Source organism: Larus michahellis, chromosome 23 (genome assembly GCF_964199755.1).
Source record: "Larus michahellis chromosome 23, bLarMic1.1, whole genome shotgun sequence".
Taxonomy (NCBI): domain Eukaryota; kingdom Metazoa; phylum Chordata; class Aves; order Charadriiformes; family Laridae; genus Larus; species Larus michahellis.
Window position 1 is genome coordinate 745137 of NC_133918.1, and position 19087 is coordinate 764223.

The 19087-nt window shown below is 58.6% G+C and overlaps 1 protein-coding gene across 26 annotated transcripts in view; it reads left to right on the forward strand.

Moving 5' to 3' along the window:
* The window catches only part of TCF3 (transcription factor 3), an 81119-nt gene that overhangs the window by 52426 nt on the left and 9606 nt on the right, over positions 1 to 19087 (forward strand). For all 26 annotated transcript variants that reach the window (XR_012584516.1, XR_012584517.1, XR_012584518.1 and 23 more), the window contains 11 exons: positions 1854 to 1921; positions 5094 to 5223; positions 6382 to 6431; positions 13087 to 13189; positions 13486 to 13625; positions 13807 to 13933; positions 14806 to 14864; positions 15592 to 15670; positions 16632 to 16705; positions 17158 to 17361; positions 18898 to 19021. Coding sequence is in view for 21 of the 26 variants with exons in the window: in XM_074566157.1 (XP_074422258.1) it covers positions 1854 to 1921; positions 5094 to 5223; positions 6382 to 6431; positions 13087 to 13189; positions 13486 to 13625; positions 13807 to 13933; positions 14806 to 14864; positions 15592 to 15670; positions 16632 to 16705; positions 17158 to 17361; positions 18898 to 19021 (1158 nt within the window). In the remaining 5 variants the exon portion in view is untranslated. The remainder of the gene's footprint in view (positions 1 to 1853; positions 1922 to 5093; positions 5224 to 6381; positions 6432 to 13086; positions 13190 to 13485; positions 13626 to 13806; positions 13934 to 14805; positions 14865 to 15591; positions 15671 to 16631; positions 16706 to 17157; positions 17362 to 18897; positions 19022 to 19087) is intronic.

The following is a 19087-nucleotide window of genomic DNA, read 5'->3' on the forward strand; positions in this document are numbered from 1 at the left end:
CGGGAAGGGAGTCTTGGGGTTGCGGGTTGTAGTGGGGATTGAAAAGCTGGGCAGACGTGGGGCTGAGGGATGTGGGTCAGTGGTGGGTTTGGCGATGTTGGGTTGATGGTTGGACCCGATGATCTGAAAGGTCCCTTCCAACCCAGACGGTTCTATGATTCCATGAAATTTTGGATTGAGCTCTAGGCCCCCGTGCTAAAGGTTGCAAAACAGAACAGCCTCCTCCCTCTTCCCGTCTCTCTGCCCTGTGCTTCAGGGGGGGTCAGTTTGGGGAAATTTGCTCTTCCCCCCCCGCCATTCATCTGCTCCCCAAAACCTCTTATCCCTGTGCGGAGCTGCCGGCCAGCCCAAACGTCCCCCCGTGCGTTAACCTGCGTCTCCCAGGCTTCGGTCATGGCTTTAGGTTAAGCAGATTGGCAAAATCCTCCTCCTCCCAATTTTGCTTCCTAAGCCAGACCGGAGGCGGGATGCGATCGCCCCTTTTCAGGGAAGGGCGGTTGCAGGAAGGCGGGGGGCAGAGTCCTCTGCGCCGACACGGGGCAGCTGCCGGAGCGGGCCCTCCTGCCCTGGGTGCAGAAGAGCCGTTCCGATCATCATCTTCCATTTCCCTCTTTCCTCCCGACTCTTCCCTGGTGGCACCATTAATAAGCTGTAATTAACAGCAGGGAAGAATTCTTCCTATGTTTTCAGTCCAGTTTCTCTTTTTTTTTTTAAAATGAAAAAGTGCCTGTTTGTTCCCCACTAGAAAAATGTCTAATCTTGGTTTGGGGCAGGGGGGAAAACCCCAAAGCAGACTGTCGTGCTGCCGGCTGCCCCAGGCGCGGACCGGAGCCATTCCCTCTCTCCCAGGCCTGGGCTCCTTCCCCGGGGCTGCGACGCTGCCCTGGCACCCACGGGTGCTGCTCGCCGGGGCGGTGACCGCGAGGGAAGAGGCTGCAAGGACATTTCAGAATGGAAACATTTCACCATGTGTGTTGGGTCTTTTTTTGGGTTTGTTTTTTTTTTTTCTCCCCCCCCCGCCCCCCGCCTTGAAAACACTATTTTCAGCAGCGTGTGGGCAGGGTGAGGTTGAGCATGTTCGATAAAAGCCATCGCTGGGTGCTAAAGTTCACTTGGCAGCGCTGGGGCACGTGGGCTCGGCTCGCACGGGGCTGCTCCCGCACCGCATCCCGCTCCGCGCCGCATCCCGGTCGGCAGGGATGCTCCGGCTGCCGGGAGCCCCGCGGTCCCGCAGGAACCTGCCCGGTGGGACCTGACGGAGGGGGCTTGGGAAGGAAGGAAACGCTTTTCTATTGCACGCCCCCTCTTTAGATCCGGATGGGGTTTTGGAAAGTTGAATCTCCCTCAGGAAAGGGGAAGAAGGTAGATCCTGCGCCGTGAGGAGCAGGAGCTCAGCTCCGCACGCTGCTGCTCAGCAGGTGCTGGAGTTGTGTTTCCTATTGTACGGAAAGCGCCCGCGGAGCCTGGTTGCTCGTGCCCGGCTTTCGGTTTGCTCTGTCACTGCCTCTGCCAAATTCGGCTGGCTTTTTTTAATATGTCTGGCGAGAATTTTTTTTCTCTGGTCTGACGCCACCAGTTTCCATGGCCACAAGCGCTTCCCCGCATCGCTGCAGTTTTGGGGTTTTGCTGTTTGCGGACCAGCCGAGCCCCGCTGTCCGGGAACTTAAAAAAGCTCCTGTTTTAGCAGCAGGCTGTGATGGGCGGCCGTCCCCTCTGCCGGCGGCCGGAGGAAGCTGCGTTACGAGAGCGGGCTTTGCTCCTCGGCGGGACGCCCGGGGAGGTGCACGAGGCTGCACATCAAACCTCCCCTTCCTTCCTCCTCAAAGCCTTGTCTTGTCTTTTCTCCACCGTAGGGAAGAGCAGTGAAAGAGCCTCGTACTCCACGTTCGGAAGAGACACAGGGATGCCAGGACTAAACCAGGTAACGATAAAATGCTTTGAGATTTTTTGCTTCATTTACTGGCTAAGCTGCCGGGAGCGGGAGACTGGGAAGGAAAAGGAACGCGGCATCGCTCTGCAGGAGGTCCTGGGAGCCTCTGCTGTGCTCAGAAACCTCTGCTGAGTGCCGGGGGTTCGCACGGGCACGTGTTGCTGGCTCACAAGAGTCCTCAGAGTTTAGAAAACGGGGTTGTAGCAGCTTCTCAGTTCTTTTCAAAACCTCTTCAGACTCACTTTATTTTATTTACTGTCAATCCCGTTTCTAGCTGATTTGTGTTTAATCAAATATGATGTAGCCAACGCTGCCCCTGCAGGGAGTTTCAGTGGGTCGGATCCAAGCAACACCTTAACTTGTGACAGGGTGGCCGGGGGCAGAGGAACGCTCCGGGTGGCACCGCCCTGGGGCTGGCACCGTGCCCCCAGCCGCCGTGCCTGCTGCTGCTGCTCTCCCTCCCCGGCCAGCGTCCCCGTGTCCCCCCGCTCGCCAGTTAAGGGGAGGGAGAGTCCGCGAGATGGTTTCTGTGCTGTTGTAGGACCGTTTCAGTGGATATCAGGCGGTGTTTTGGTTTTAGGGTGGTTCTGGCCACGCAGGACCTGCAGCAGATGCTCATCTCCGCGGTCAGGGAGGGACGCGGCACGGGAGAGCTGCCCCATCGGGTCACCCCGTGTGAACCCCGGCGCAGGGACCAGGGCTGCGCCGTGGGGAAGAACTTGCTTCCCGTGGGGAATACCGCAGGCGTAAATCAGAGCCCAGGAACGCAGTCGACCAGCCCTGAGATAATCTGGCCTGCTGTTACCGGCATCCAGAAATAGCTTTTTGGGAAGGAGCGAGCACCTCCACTTTGATGTGTTGATGCAACTGCCCCATCCGTGCCCAAGCATGGCCCCGGGGAAACAGTCCCACCATTTTATTCAAGGGAGCAGCTTTTGGCCGGACAGCGTTTTTATTTTATACATGTACACACACACATATTACATGTTTTAATTTTACACAAATTTGTCATAATTTCCTCTTCTCTGAACTGAGGATGTTTCCTTTGCTGAAACAGCTGTGCTGGCTGGCTGTGCCAGAGTGGATTTAATTTACCACTGAAGCTGCTAAAATAAAAATGGGACGGATGCCAAGCCTCGCTTTTTAATGTTATGGTTTTGCTGGGGTTTCATGGAGGAGGGGGAGATATAAGGTAACAGGAATGGGGTGGGCAAATGGTGCCGCAGGCTGGGAGAGGCCCTGGCGCGGGCGCGTGGGTCCGGATCGGGTGGCAGAGCGGGAGACGGAGCCCGTTTGATGTGGAGGGGAGACACAAAACCCCTCTTGTGCGGGGCGGCGGGAGGCGAGCGGGGCCGTCTGCGCGCTCGCGGTGGCCCCCAGAACAGTTGTTGCTTCTGGCTCCGGTTTTGGGCCAGGGCGGGGGGGGGAAGGTTGAGCTGGTTTTTTTCTTTTTTTGAAAAGCGCTGGAAAATTGTCTGTTGGCAGATGCCCTGGATGGGGAGCAGGTTCCTCCCTAAAACCCCCTCCTCCAGGGCAGAGCTGCGTCCCCCCTGCCACTTTTAACCCTTAACCACCTCTGGAGGCATCCCCAGGGAGAGGGAAGGGGAAAAAAATCCCTTTCTGTAGGAAATTGCCTTAAAATGTCCGCGCCGCTCTGGAGGTACCCACTGGAGGAGCTGGGCAACAGCTCCGGGATCTCCTCAGGGCGCTGTGCCGATGGCTTTTCTTGGCCGCGCTGCTCCGTGGCGCGTAGCGGTTTCGGTGCAAAGGTAATATGACCGGTGGAACAGATTGCAGGAATTTCACCAGCTGTGAATACACGAGCTCCTCTTTCCCTCCCCGAGCCCTTTCTGGAGGAGACGCAGTTTAAAAGCAGTGGGTTTTTCTTTCCAGTTTCTCAAAAGCCTGAAATCCTCCTTTATTTCAATGTTTTGCCCTCGGAAGATGGGTCAAAGCTAAGCTTTTGTTATTTAAAGGCCCTTTGCCAGCCCTCTTAAATTCCAAGTAAATACATTTAACTTTCTCCCGGGGTGAAAGCGGGTGTGCTCCTGGAGGAAAGGCGCATTTGCTCCATCCCAGGGGCCAGCGACGCCCCGGGCTCGGGCTCCGGCTCCTCGCTGCTTCCCAGCGCTCCCAAGGTCAGCTGGCATAAACACGAGGGAGGAGTTTCCTCTTTTTAGAAAGAGAGATTTGACTTTTCCCAGATAAAATGCACGTGAAAACCACCCCCAGCGGAGGCGTTGCAGCTCCGTGGCGTTGCCCGCCGTGGGTCCAGCTGCTGGGAATGGGAGAGAAGCCGTCAGCGCCAGCAGCTCGGGCTGGATTTTGTGGCCGAGGGGGACTGGGAGAGGCACAGTCAGATGGACCCCCATCCGTGTAACCTCTCCTGTCTCTTGTGGTTGGTTTGGGCACGGTTGAGAGATGTGACATCCTGGGGGCTCCCGGGTTTGCCGGTGGGTGAGCGCTATATCCGTCCTCTGCCCCGGCCAGGGGCAGCATGGGGCGGTCGGATGTGTGTTTTGAGGATGGAGGGGCACGCTGTACCCATCAGGTGTGTCCCCCGAAGCACCGATCGCAACCGAAACTGTCATCCCTTGCCATAAAACCTCAGAGGTGGCGTGGGAAGAGTTTTATCCTGAGTAAATCCGTTTGCCCCCATGCGGGCAGAGCTTGCTGCCTCCAGTAGATGCTTCCGAGCCCGTGGCTTGGCGAGCAGGCTGGCGAGGCAAGCGGGGAGCGCTGCCAACGAGCCCCTCGGCCCAACGGTCGCCTCCCCTTTGCCTGCAGCAGGCTGGGCCCATAAAACCGTCGGCAGGGTCCCATCCTGCCCCCGTGGGGCAGCGAGGTGAGCGTGGGACTGCAATGCTCCTCACCGTGACAGCTGCTGGTTTGCGTCCTTTGTTTGTGGAGAGCTTCCTTGCTGGGATCCAGTGAGAAAATAGGGCTTGAAAGGCCCTTTTCCAATGGCACCTTTATTCCCTCACCGCTACCCCCATATTTACATATTTGTTTTTTCCTTCTGGCCCTTTGGCTTGTCTTTTTTTCATTTCCCTCAGCTCAGTTTGTGCGAATTCAGCTCAAGGCGGCTCTGTTCTCTCCCAGCGAGCGCGATGGTTTTCCAGCGTAATTACATGGAAGGGCTTTTCTGTCTCCTTGTTTTCAGACTGGTTTCCTGCCCGGCGAAATGGGAATCGCGAGTCCGAGCACGCTTTCCCCCACCGGAGTGAAAGGGGGGTCTCCGTATTTTTCATACCCCAACAATCCTCGCAGGAGAGGTGCTGAGAGCAACATAGGTAAGTGGCTTTGTGTCACCCTCGGGTGCCACCGCTCCACTTGGCTTGGTCAAGCAACCGCAGGGGCTGTCGACCGGCCAAAAATAAGCCATTTTGCTTTTAACAAAGGCTCAGGTCGTGTGTGATTTTAACTTTCGAGTGAAGACAAGCCCCACTTCTCCAGAACTTGCGTTTCTTGTCACAGTTCCCCCCCTGCACCCTCCAAAGTTACTTTCTTGCAGCTATTTTGGGCTTTCCCCAACAAACGAAACCAGAAGTGACCCAGTGTTACATGTGTTTTTTCCAGTGCTTTTCAGAAAAAGGCATCCACTGTGATGTCGCCACTTAAAAATGTTGCTGGTTTATGTTGTCAGCCTGGAAAGTGATTCTTTTGCATCAGGTCTTTCTGTGTGATGAATTTCTCCTCCTGAGCTTCGGCCTGGCAGGGTCCCTGGCTTGGCAGATGTGCTGTGTTAGCACCCTGCACCCCCCCCAGTGGGGCTTTCCTTAATTATGAACTAAAAAAAAAAAAAACAAAATGAATTTTTAGCCAGTGCTTCCCCTTGAGCCATTCCTCTGGCTGTTTCCTCCACCACCTCCCTGAATTGTCCCCCTTCCCCCAGGACACTGTATGTCTGTCCCCCCCCTCGGGGCTGGCTGGGGAGGGACTGGCCCGGGGCGAGCGCCATCGCTGCCTTCCTGCAGCAGCGAAGCTTTCCCGAGTATATTTCTGTATCGGGAGCAAATGAAAGTACAGCCCCATCCCTGCACTTGTTCTCTTTCTGCGTCCTCTCTCTGCAAACCCACTTCAAGTTGAATTGTTTCAAAACGAAAAAACAGCAAAGGGTTAATTACGGGCTCGGGCTCTTCCAAAGGGCAAGTGCAGCCCTTCTCTGCATGGTGGGCGCCTCTTATCCTGGGGTTTTGGGAGGGAGACTGCCCTGTGAGCTCCGTCTGTGGGTCAAACCTGCCTTCAAATGGTCCAGAGGTGACGAGGAGGAGAGGTTCATCCTCAGACATTTTCACTATTGACACTTCTTCGGCTACTGAGTGTTTGGGATCCGAGCCCTGTTTGTACCTGCATCTTCCATCCTTGGAGACTTTTAGCTGTAGCTTGTTGTTTCCCCTCTTGATAACCCCCTGCAAAACTTAGATCCTCTTTTCTTTTCTCTAAACCAGATGGACAACCCAAAAAGGTTCGGAAGGTGCCTCCTGGACTCCCCTCCTCGGTAAGTGGAAGGAGCATTTTTCCCTGCAGGTATCTCCTCCCCGTTCCTCCATCCTCTGGGCGTCCCTGCTCCCTCTGCCGTGAGAGCTGCCAGCCCTACAGGTCCAGCTACCCCAAACATCCAGAGGGACCTGGACAGGCTGCAGAGGTGGGGCCCATGCCAACGTCATGGAGTTCACCCAGGCCAAGTGCAGGGTCCTGCACCTGGGTCGGGGCAACCCCCAGCACAAACCCAGGCTGGGGGATGAAGGGATGGAGAGCAGCCCTGAGGAGAAGGACTTGGGGGTGTCGGTGGGGGAGAAGCTCCACACGCCCCGGCACCGTGCGCTGGCAGCCCAGAAACCCCCCGCAGCCTGGGCTGCATCCCCAGCAGCGTGGGCAGCAGGCGAGGGGGGGATTCTGCCCCTCTGCTCCGCTCGGGGGAGACCCCCCTGCAGTGCTGCCTCCAGCGCTGGGGCACCGACAGCAGAAGGACACGGAGCTGTTGGAGCGGGGCCGGAGGAGGCCCCGGAGATGCTGGGAGGGCTGGAGCCCCTCTGCTGGGAGGGCAGGCTGAGAGAGCTGGGGGGGTTCAGCCTGGAGAAGAGAAGGCTCCGGGGAGACCTTCCAGCCCCTTCCAGTCCCTAAAGGGGCTCCAGGAAAGCTGGGGAGGGACTCTGGAGCAGGGAGGGGAGCCACGGGACGAGGGGGAAGGGTTTGAAACTGGAAGAGGGGGGATTGAGGTGAGATGTGAGGCAGAAATTGTTTGCTGTGAGGGGGGTGAGCCCCTGGCCCAGGTTGCCCAGAGAAGCTGTGGCTGCCCCATCCCTGGAGGGGTTCAAGGCCAGGTTGGCCGGGGCTTGGAGCAACCTGGGCTGGTGGGAGGTGTCCCTGCCCAGGGCAGGGGGTGCCACTGGGTGGGCTTTAGGGTCCCTTCAACCCATACTCTTCTGTGATCGAGAGCTTTGGATTATAGCAGGACGGGGAAGCAGTTTCCCTGCTATAGCTTTCTATGTAGGAGAAATGAGGAAGCTCCGTGAGGCTGCGGTGCTGGGACACTGACCCAGGAGAAGGAGCCATGATGCTCCTCGGCGGCACCTTCCCAACTGGAGCCCGGACCTGTTGCCTCCTGCCCTCGCTGCCTGTCGTCTGTTTGACATTATGTCGCGAGTGCCTGAGTGAGGTGCAATATTTGGTGTGATCGGGTTTCACTCCAGAAGGGAAATCAGGCCAGTTGTACTGCGGGCAGGCAGCTGGGGCGGCTCCAGGTGTGTGCGCTGCCGGGGCTATTTTATAAGAAAGCCGAGCAGGCTGTAGGAATATGTTAGCCATGCTCCCGTGGCTGTTTCGGGGGAATAAACTGAACAATGTCTTTGTGGCTAGAAGTAATGGGATCTCCAGGAAAGCTAATTGGAGCGGGCTGGAGGGTTCCTGCAGGAATATGGGAGCTGGCTGGCTGTGCGGCGGCCGAGGCTGCATTCCTCGCCGGAGCGTTTGCATGTTTGCAGGGGGACGGGCAGGCTCTGTCCCGCAGGAGAGCTGGAGCTGGGGCTGCGCTGGAACCCAGGCTGGGGCTGGGGCAATGCTGGAGCTGGGGCTGGGGCTGTGCTGGGGCTCAGACTGGGGCTGTGCTGGAGCTGGGCTTGTGCTGGAGCTCAGACTGGAGCTGGGGCTGTACTGGAGCTCATACTGGGGCTGTACTGGAGCTCAGACTGGAGCTGTGGCTGTACTGGAGCTCATACTGGGGCTGTACTGGAGCTCAGACTGGAGCTGTGCTGGAGCTCAGACTGGAGCTGGGGCTGTACTGGAGCTCATACTGAGGCTGTGCTGGAGCTCATACTGGGGCTGTACTGGAGCTCAGACTGGAGCTGGGGCTGTACTGGAGCTCATACTGAGGCTGTACTGGAGCTCATACTGGGGCTGTACTGGAGCTCAGACTGGAGCTGGGGCTGTACTGGAGCTCATACTGAGGCTGTGCTGGAGCTGGAGCTGGAGCTGGGCCTGTACTGGAGCTCAGACTGGATGGAGCTGGGGCTGTGCTAGAGCTCATACTGGGGCTGTACTGGAGCTCAGACAGGAGCTGCAGCTGTACTGGGGCTCAGGCTGGAGCTGGGGCTGTGCTGGGGCTGGAGCTTATACTGGGGCTGTGGTGGAGCTCATACTGGGGCTGTGCTGGAGCTGGAGCTGTGCTGGGGCTGGAGCTCAGACTGGGGCTGTGGTGGACTCATACTGGGTCTGTACTGGAGCTCAGACGGGGGCTGTGCTGCACTCATACTGGGGCTGTACTGGAGCTCAGACTGGGGCTGTGCTGGACTCATACTGGGGCTGTACTGGAGCTCAGACTGAAGCTGTGCTGGACTCATACTGGGGCTGTGCTGGAGCTCAGACGGGGGCTGTGCTGGCGACGTGCTGCTCACGTGCTGCCAAAGCCGATGCTGCTGCAACATGACGCGGGCGCCGCTGCCCCGCGCCCCGGGGAACCCACATCTCGGACTGCTCTGCCGAAAGCCTTCGGCCGCGGCCAGGGCTGAGCCCGGCCTGGAGCAGAGGCAGCGGCCGGTTTCAGAGCACTGTTCCTGGCCATGGTCTGCCGGAGAACGAGCCCGTGGTTGACAGCAGCGTCTATTAGATCAAATACTTAACAGCTTTAAATCACCGATCTAATTTTCAACTGCTGCTGTTAAAAGATGGAAGAAAAGGAGAAAGGGAAGAAAGGCGAGGGAGGAGAAGGAAAGGGAGAGGAAGGGATGAGAGGGGAGCAGAAGAAGAGAAACGAGCAGGTGACCTCCAGAGGTGCCTTTTGACCCCGGCCGTGCGGTGAGTGCGGTTCTCATAAAGGCTTTTAAAGGGAACCCAATAACAGGACTTTTGAATGCCACTGTTCTTTACAGCCTGTGCATCCACGTGCACGGTATTTTGAAGAAAGCTTAGCAGTCTGGTGATTTACCAGGGGTGAGCAAGTGGTCTCGTTTTTATTCCTAACAGAGTTCAAACTATCGTTTTGAAGCATTTATCTTTAGCATTTATCATCTTTAAAGACATGGGGCAATTTCCCGTGGGGAAAATCCTGTGCCGTGGCCTTCCCTTGCCCGGTTTGTAACCTCCACCACGGGCTCGGCTTCAGAAACGGGCCCCGAGATGCCGATGTTGGGAGGATGAGGGAGAGGAAGGCACCAGGGGCGGGCAAGGGTTCCTGCGGACCCACTGCATGCAGTGCTGAGTTGCTCCAAGAGTGAGTTTTAACAGGGAAAACCTGCTGGAAGCAGAATCTCTATCACCGCGTCGAGTTTCTGTGTGAAATTCGCAGCTTTTAAACCTGGTCGACATGTGGGGAAAACATCGCGCCCGACAAATGGCCCTTTATTGGCCTCAGATTTCAAAGGTGTGGGGGCTCGCTGCCCGCCGGGCTGGCGGTGCCCTGCAGGGCCCCCATTCCCACCATTTTGGCGTTTGCCAAAACTCGGCCCCTTCCCTGTGTCTTGAGCCGACACCTGCACACGGGCTTCTCCAGCCCCGAAAGCGCTGGCCGTCGCCTCGGCTGCCCTGGCACCGCAAAAGCTCCCGTTCTTGCTGCAGGGACCGGCGCTGCCTCTTTCCGCTGGCCCCTCTCTGCCGTCACCTCCGGCTCCTCGCGGTGGTTTTGAACTTGGGGTGAGAAATCGGCACCGGGGCGGCGAGAGAAGCGCGGAGCAAACGGAGCCGCCGGCCTCAAAGGCAGCGGATCAAAGGCTCTGTCTTGTCTGAGTCGCCTGCGCGGGAGCCCACCCCGCGTTATCGCTGGCCCCCGTGCAAAATAAATAGGTTAATCAGCATCTTATTAAAATAAAGTGCTTTAATCTGTAATTCCCGAGCTGCTTTGAAAAGTCGGAGAGGTCCGGCAGCTGGAATAGTTGAGGGTGGCTGAAAGGGGAGCGGTTCTGCCGAAGGCATCAAGAGGTGGGGTGAGGTGACTGGAGAGGTGACACCGGGCAGGGGCCGAGCGGCTCTGACTGCGGACGAGGTACCTGTGCTTGGAACCCCGCTGCTTTGGGCTTAATTCTCGTGAAATCGGGGCTGGGGCGGTGGCACCTGCCGGCTGGCCCCCAGGACTCGGAGCCCCTTTAGCCTCCCCGTGCCCGGGCAGCCGCGTTAGTGCCGGTGGCTGCGTTCCCCGTGGGCTGGTGTGTCTGAGCACAGGACCAGGGGCTGGATGAGACCCCCCCCGCCTCGAGCCCCCGTCGAGCGGCTTTGCCGGAGGAAACCGGGGAGGGACTTTGTGCAAGTCGGTTCCTGCAGGGTTTTGTTGCCGCAGCGAGCGTGGCGGCTGGGAGCCGTTTCAGCCTGCGAATTTGCAGTCTGGTCACCGCGCTCTTCAGCGTTAGTCTGCCTGAAGTCCCACCCCGGATCCTGCGTTTAAGCAAGAAAAACAGGGAGCGGGGGAGGAAAAAAAAAACGGCCCCAACGCCACAAAGCCCTGCCGAATCCCAGCACTGGGGCTTTTCAAGCCGCTCTCTCGCTGCGCTGGCAATTTTAACCGGAGGAAATGACCTCACCTGGAGGTCCCCGAGGCCGCCGCCGGCGCGAGGGCTGGGGCCGCGGCGCAGGGAGCGGGGACCTGGCGCTGATTTACTGCTTCCTGCGGCGCTTGGCCGGCGGCTCGGCCGGCTCCCCCGCGGCCATGGGCCGGGATGCGCCTGGCTCGGCCGGCGCAGAGAAGAGCAGAATCGGCTTTTCACAGCCCCGCCATGCGCTGAGCGGGGAAATGAAAGATTTGGAAGGGCCAGGGTCACTCCTGGGGTGAAACCTGCCCCCCCGGGATCTCCTGACCTGACCGCCGGCATCTTACGGGGTGGGGGGGTTGGGGATGGAGCAGCGCGGATACACCGCAAGGCGAACTCCCCCCCTGCTTTGCAACCCTAGCCCACCCCTCCCCGCCGTTTGATTCTTCTTATTTTCGCTCTGGATTTATTAAATGGATGTCGGCGCTCGCCGCGGCCCCCCCGCGCCCGCTCCGCTGCCGCACAGCTGCCTCGCGCGCTGGCCAGGTGCCAGCCCCTGGCAGATGGCGCGGGGCTATTAGACGTGCTTCATTCGATTCCCTGTCCCAGCTCCCGCTATTTAATCAAATTATAGGAAAAGTCAATTTACTGGATTCTTGTTCTTTGCAGCCTCCGCCATTCCCCCGCTCTCCCCCGGCCGCACGCGCTGCCCACGCGCAGCTCCGTGCCCCCACTTCGCCCCGGCGCCGTCCCGCCATGCCGCATGAAGGCGAAGCGCCGTGAATTTTCTTTTTCGAGTGAGGGACGAAGGGCAGCTGCCAGCGTCTGTCAGCTTTTTCCCTTCCCCCTCTCTCTTTATTTTATTTTTATTTCTTTTTTTTTTTTGCTTTATTTTACAAGCTCCCCAGGCTCAATCTGCAGCGCCGGTGCCCACAAGTTGCTTTCAGCTCCCCATCGCGTTCATGAAGCAATATATTTAAGCGCAACCGCTGGTGCTTTTCAGAGCTTTTTTTTCTTTTTTTTTTTTTTTAAAAAAACAAGAAGACCCCCATTTTCTATTACCCCCACCCAAAAAAAAAGAAGACATTCTTGGTGTTCTGGCCCATTCCAGAAATAGAGAACAATTCTGTACCTTCTCTCTGGGTGAGAAGGGGTTGGGGGGAGCTGCCTGGGTGTGGGGAAGAGAAACTGGGGGCAGGTTTCCTTTCCAGAGAGAGCTGGCTCTTCCAGGCAGAGCTGGCCGAGGGTGCCCCCCCCCGTGGGGCCCTGTGCCCCCCCCTCCCGGCCCCTGCGCCCGCCCTGCCTTTCGTAGGTATTTAAAAAAAAAAATAAAAATAAAAATGCGGTTTCAGAATGAATCGATGGGGATGAAAATAAGCCGTAACAAAAGTTCTCACGTAGTTTTGAGTGGCATTTCGGTTTCTTTGCGTGATGAATTTCTGCTTTAAAAAAAAAAAAAAAAAGAAAAAAACCAAAAAGGGATGTTTTTGCAGGGGCACGAGGTGATTTTCGGTAAGGGCTTTCAAGGATGGCTTTGGTTAATTCAGAAGAAAAGAAAAAAAGGCTTTTTTTTCTTGCTTAATACATTGTTAAATAACGTAGCTGAACGGTGCTGCAGAAATCTGGCCAAAAGCCGTCCGGGAGCCGTCCCCTCCCTTTTGTGGGACATCCCTTTTGAGGGGTGCTCAGCCCTCGGCTTCCCCCGTGCCTCAGTTTCCCCTCGAGCAGGACGGGCTGAGTTCCTGGGGGGTTTGAGGTCCTGGCATCAGTGCGGGTCCCGAAGCCTCGCCGATCCCCGTCACCGCCCTTGGGTGCAGGGTTAGGACGCAGAAACGATGGCTTTTGTGGTTACCCATAAAAAGTTATAACCGCAGAAAAAGGAACTAGAGCAGAGAGTTGAAACTTCTGGTGGAGGGGGTTGTGGGGATCCGCGCTGTTACGGGAAGGCAGAGGGACGTGTCTGCGTGATGTGCCCGTCCCCTGCGCCGCCCCCCGGCAGAGCCGCACCGTTCGGCACCGCCGCCGGGACTTGGGCTGAGCTGCTTCGGTTCCCCCTCCCCGGGCTTTGCTGTGGGATGGACTCTGCTGGCCGCTGCGATGAATAAAAACGAAGCTGCACAGAGTGGGGTGACCCGCGGGGAGGATGTGGGGCCATGGGGTGGCCAAGCACTTCTCTTCAAGCCCTTTCCTGCCCCGCAGGTGTATCCATCCAACTCAGGTGATGACTACAGCAGGGATCCAGCTGGATATACTCCCTCAAAACCTCCCAGCACTGTGTATCCCGGAGCCTTTTATATGGCAGGTGAGTTATGAACAACTCCAGCATTCTGCAAGCCGGCCGGAGCAGGGGCTGCCTGGCCCGTTATGAACAACGGGAGGAATTGCACGGCATGTGGGATGGAGGGGGCTCAGGGCAGGAGTGCATGAGACATGGAACAGCCCTGAGACGGCTCTGGTTTGCGCAGTGGGTGATGCTCAGCACAGGCAGGGCACGATGGGGACAGACGCAGCCCCTCAGCCCAGGCTGACTTAGCCCCATGTGGGCTGTGGGACACACGCTGGTGTCTCTGCCCCGCTCAGCTCTGGTTTTCCTTCCAGACGGGCTCCATAACTCGCCAGACCTGTGGAGTTCACCGGGTGCCATGAGCCAGTCGAGTTACGGTGCCATGCTGGGCAGCTCCTCCTCCCCGCTCCCGCAGTCCAGTGGCTTCAACAGTTTACATCAGCACGAACGCATGGTAACGCGTCCCCACGCTGCCCCGCGGGCGGGCTGGGGGCTCTGCTCGGCCGGCTGGTGGTGGCACATCACCTCCTCCCATAGCTGTCGGCCTGGGGCAGCTGCTGACAGGTCCTGGCCCGGACGCCGAAGCCCGGCAGCCTTTCGAGGGCACCTCTCACCTCTCTCCCCCTCTCTGCTAGAACTACCAGCTTCATTCAGGAGAGGTTAACGGCGGACTCCCCTCTGTGTCTGGCTTCTCCTCTGCCTCCACGCCCTACGGTGTCTCCAGCCACACGCCCCCCATCAGCGGGACGGACAGTATGATGGGTACGTACGGCCCCCAGGCAGGCGGTGGTCCCAGCATCACCCCCTCGCTCCACTGCTATGGCTTAAATTGAAAATCAAAGTCTTGTGCAAACCGCTGGTGCCCGAGGCTGTGGTGTCTGTGCCCGATGCACCGGGGCACTTTATAGCCCTTGTGTCACCCGTGCACGGAGTTACTGCATGGAGGCGCAGCGAGGTTCTTGCTGCTGGGTCCCTAGGCGGGCTGGAGCAGGGGGACGGGGTGCTGCCTTCGGGGTTGACACGGGGCTTGCTGGATCTGGGAGGAGACCAGGATCTGCGACATTATCTCTTGGAGGTGCCGTGGCTTAAACGAGTTGCGGGAAGGTGGGGGTATGCGCGAAGCCGTTCATCTAAATCTGGAATAGGAATGTTTGTGCTGCATTTGGATACCGCGTTAAACCCCCGAGTGCTTTAATCTCTAACCCCGCTGAACCTGTTACAAAACCTGTTACTGAAATGAACTGATGTTCCCCAGGAAATGGAGGATCCTGACCTTGATTCATAGAAAAACCCTTGGTTAGAGGAGGGGAAGCAAGTTTGGGATTGCAGGGGCTTAAGATGCCCGGTGAAAATGGGCAGTGCTGCAGCGGAGACACTTGATCGCTGTTGATGGCATGATGCCTTTGACCCAGCATCTTATAAAGACGTTCCTGCAGCCCCACAAAAGCTGCCAGGGCGCGCGTGCCCTCGTCCGGGCTGCTCAGAGCTGGGCATCCATTCGATTTTCAAGTAAAGCAGTAAGAGCAAGAAATTTCAATGTCGGAGCAGACAGTCCCAGAGAACGTTTCGTACAGGTGCCTTGTCCTGCTGGTTTCTGGTGCCCTGGCAGTGACATCTGTGTCCTCTCTCGGCAGGTAACAGAGGAACCACAGCTGGGAGCTCGGGAGACGCGCTCGGGAAGGCATTAGCTTCAGTAAGAGTTTCTGCAGATCCTTGACCCAGTTGGACCTCCCTTCTGTAACAGGGGCCCTCGAGGCTGCGGGGAGGATGGACACATTGAGAAGTTTGGGTGAACGCCCCCCAGAAACATGTCAGCCTCTGAGGGGAGGATTTTTCCCCTCTGCGTGCTGCCATCCTGAGTCCTGGCGCTGTGCAAAAGCACCTTCTGGCAGATGGGGAAACTGAGGCACTGCACATTATGGTGGCCTCACAGACCGATGCCCACGAGCTGGCTCTGCAGCCGCCCAGCCTGGTACTGGTCTGGCAAGATGACCCTACGCAGCCCTCGTAGCAGGACTTGCAGGTCCCAGTAGTTCTAGCCCTGCGTGTGCTGGTTCAAACTGGAAGGCGCTGGTTCCACTGGGCTGTCAGAGCTTGGGGTTGCCTCTGTCCCCTTCAGTGCAGGGGCGTTTGCTTCCGCATGGCGGCAGAGGGGCACCCAGCACTGCACCCTGCAATAATTTCTTGGGGCTCCCGCTTCCCTCCGAGGTGGGACCTGACGACCGGAGGCAGTGGCTGCAGGGGTGGTGGCAGTGAGGACAGAGTCCCGGCGTTAATGGGGGACCAGCGGGCTGGGCCGTGGTGCGGGTACGGGAAGGGAGGTGCCGTCAGGTGGTCCTCGCTTGGTGGCGGTGCTGGGGAGGGGGAGAGCTGTGGCAGGGGTGGGCGCTGCTGACTGTGCCCTGCTTCTCTCGCTCCAGATTTATTCCCCCGATCACTCTAGCAATAACTTCTCGTCAAACCCCTCCACACCGGTCGGCTCCCCGCAGGGGCTTGCAGGTAGGTGAGAAACGTTGCTCTGTGTGTAGAGGGGGATGCGGGGTTTGCTTTCAGGAGGCCCGAGGCAGGGCTCTTCCCAGACCAGCCCCAAACCCTCATTAAAGACACTTTTGGCAATCTTGCCAAATCCCATTTATTTTTAAAAGCGGGAGAGTAAAGAGGCAGAACAAGCCAACTTGAAGAAAATTTTTAAATCTCCCTGTGCAGTTGCATGTCCGTCTGCTTTAATCAGCTGTAGCTTTTCCCCGTTCGGAGCCGAGCGGTGCCCAGGTGGGTGAACACGGCGGGTGCGAGGGCGATGGTGCTGCCTGCGCCTGCCTTTGCCCCTGCAGAGGAGTTTTAGGAGTTTTAGCCTGGCCCACGTGGTAGCACCACTGCACGCTTGAGTTAAAGCATCTCTGCCACCCCCTGGGACCCGCTCCTGCCATTCAAACAGACCCCGAGACGTCTTGGAGAGGCTGGGAGAATTTGTCCCTGGTTTTATCTCCCGGGGGAGGAGTGCAGTGGGAACTGGGAAGCAGCCAACTAGTTAAAAACCACTTTCAGTGCCCAGTGAAAGCCCGTCTCTGCTCCTGGATGGCAAAGAGAGGTCTCGTTTCTGCCCAGCAGAGCTGGCACCGAGGCTCCTCGGGGAGCAGAGCAGCGCACGCGTACCAGCCTGCTGCTGCCCTGGGGTCGGGGCGAGCACAGTGTGTGCTGCCGGCCGCTCACCGGGGTGGGAGACATGGGAAAACCGCTGGGGGTCTGACGGCCTGAGCTCAGTTTCCCGCTGAGGCAGAGCACAGGCGAGCACGCAGTGCCGTGCAGTGCCTTGGTGGCCCATGCGGTGCCATGCGGTGCCGTGGTGGCCCATGCGATGCCGTGCGTGGCATGGTGGCCCATGCAGAGCATGGTGGCCCAGCTTCCAGCCCCATCTAGTGGCAGCTGTGCCCAGTCCCAAGCTCTCCCCGTTTGTTCACAGGCACATCCCAGTGGTCGCGAGCGAGCGGACAGGGTGCCTTATCTCCCAGCTACGAAGGGAGCCTCCACACTTTAGTAAGTGTCGCCGACAAATCTTGCCTTCTCCTTTTTCTCTTCCATCCCTTGTGCGCCTGGCGGGAAAGGGCTTTTGGGTAAAGTCGTCTCCCCCAAATGTCTGGGGCCTGAAGGAAGGTGGTTGGTTGGGAGCAGCTGAGCAGAGTGGGGCACAGCTTCCCCCAGCCCAGCGCCTGGCGGGCAGACCCTTGCACCCTCCCCCTGTTTCGGGCCCATTCACGTCCTGTGGGTCTGACCCAGCCGAACAGATTTCTGCCTGGTTTCTGCCTCCCTTTCCTGAGCAGTTCCGCTTGTGTGACCCTTAGGGGATGGCACTGAAGGGCTCGGGGGCTTATTTCCCCCCGTACCTGCCCTGCCGTAGCTGAGTGCATGATTGCCGCCAGCCATTCTTCAGCGCGCCGCTGGTTTTACGGGCCTTAACGCAGACCTGTTTCTCTGTCCTGTCCTTCAAGCAAAACAAAATGGAAGACAGGTTGGACGAAGCCATCCACGTGCTGAGGAATCACGCCGTGGGCCAGACAGCCGCCATGCCGAGCAACCACGGGGACATGCACGGGCTCCTGGGCTCGGCACCGGCCCACAGTGCCACCGTGGGCAGCCTGGGCCAGGCCTTCCCCGCCGCGGTCATGTCCCTGGGGAACAGGCACCCGAGTCTGGTAAGTGTGGAAGCATTGCAGCAGCTGGCGGGGACATGCCAGGGACCCGTGGCACTGGGTCCCCTGGCATCCAGAGGGACGTTGCTGTTGGCGTGAGAATAGCTGAGCGTGGTCCAGCTCGGGTCAGCTGTTGACAGCTTTGAATGGGTGATGTGCATGGCAGCGCAGGGGCTTGGCGTCTTCTTGCAGGGGGGGTGGAATCCACGCTCAGCAGTGGCTCTTGGGCACTAGCCCTGCATGCAGTTCACTCGTGCCCCTTCTCAGGGCAGGCAGAGGTGGTTGAAAGCCCTTCTTCTTTCCCTGCAACGTGATGGAAATCCCTCAAAACAGCATCAAGCTGTCCCCAGGGGATGCAGGGAGAAGGAGGAGAGGGATGCGGTGCAGGGCAAGACCACGGGTATGAGAGAGTCAGGTATCGCCAAGACTTCTTTGCTCCCAGCCGTTTGTGCAGGCACAGCGTCCTTCCGTGCCCGTGGGGAGCGCTGATGTGGGATGGCTCGTTCAGGCTCCTGGGGGTGCAACCCGTCCCAGGTGCCCTGAGCATGTGGGTGCTGGGGTCCCATGCGAGGTCACCAGGGTCACCTTGAGAAAAACTTTACGGTGAGGGTGACAGAGCCCTGGAACAGGCTCCCCAGGGAGGCTGTGGAGTCCCCTTCTCTGTAGGCTTTCAAGACCCGCCTGGATGAGCCCTGAGTGACGTGCTCTGGGCAATCCTGCTTTGGCAGGGGAGTGGGACTAGATGATCTCTAGAGGTCCCTTCCAACTCTGAAATTCCGTGATTCCTTGTCCAGAGGCTGGTGACCACAGGAGCAGGTTTTTGGCAGAGCTGGTTGCCGACAACAGCAAACAGCAACACATCTCCAGTCTCTCTAGAGAACCAGACGAGCTTCCCTTTCGAGCTCCCGGGGCTCTGCTACTAAGCGATGAATCGTGCAGCCGTCCTCTGTTGCAAACTGCTGCCGGCTGCGAAACACGAGCGTTTGCAGCAGGGCTGGCTCTGTCCCACCCGTCCCTGGATGGCGTAGGGAGGCCTCGGGGGGTGCGGGCTCAGAAATGCTGAGAAAGGACCCTCGCCCTTTGCGTCCTGGCTCTTCAGAGCAAAGTCCCCTGCTCCGGTGGCACTGGGAAGGTGGCAGAAACGTTGGTGCTTGGTGGAGACAGGACAAATGCAGCCCAGGCAGCGCGTCTTCTCCAGGGTGCCAGCCTTGCATCCAGGCAGAGAGAGGCTTTGCCACAGCACGGGGGGAACAGCACTGATGGGGCCTTTCCGCTTGGTCCAGCTGATGTGCAGGGCACGGAGCTGCTTTCTGCAGTGCCCCCGCCACCGTCCCCAGAGCAGAGCTGGTGCTGGAGCAGGGTGGCTCTTCCCTCCTGCATGCCCGCGCTCTGGGTGGTGGCAGTGCACGGGGAGGGCATCCAGCTGCGCCTCAGCCTGGTCTGCGGAGCCCTGCGGCTGCGCTCGGGGTGACTGTCCCCGTGCCCACTGGCCGTGACACTTCCCCCCCCTCAAGGCTTGCTCTGCTTGTTCTGCTGTAGGTGGGAGGAGGTCACCCTGAAGACGGGTTGTCCAGCAACCCCAGCATGCTCCACAACCATGTCACACTTCCGTCACAGCCCAGCTCACTCCCTGACCTCAGCAGGCAGCAGGACACGTACAGCGGTAAGGCAGCTCTGCACGCGTGCACGCTTGAAGCTCACCTGCTGCCGGGGGGGATTCGGGGCACCC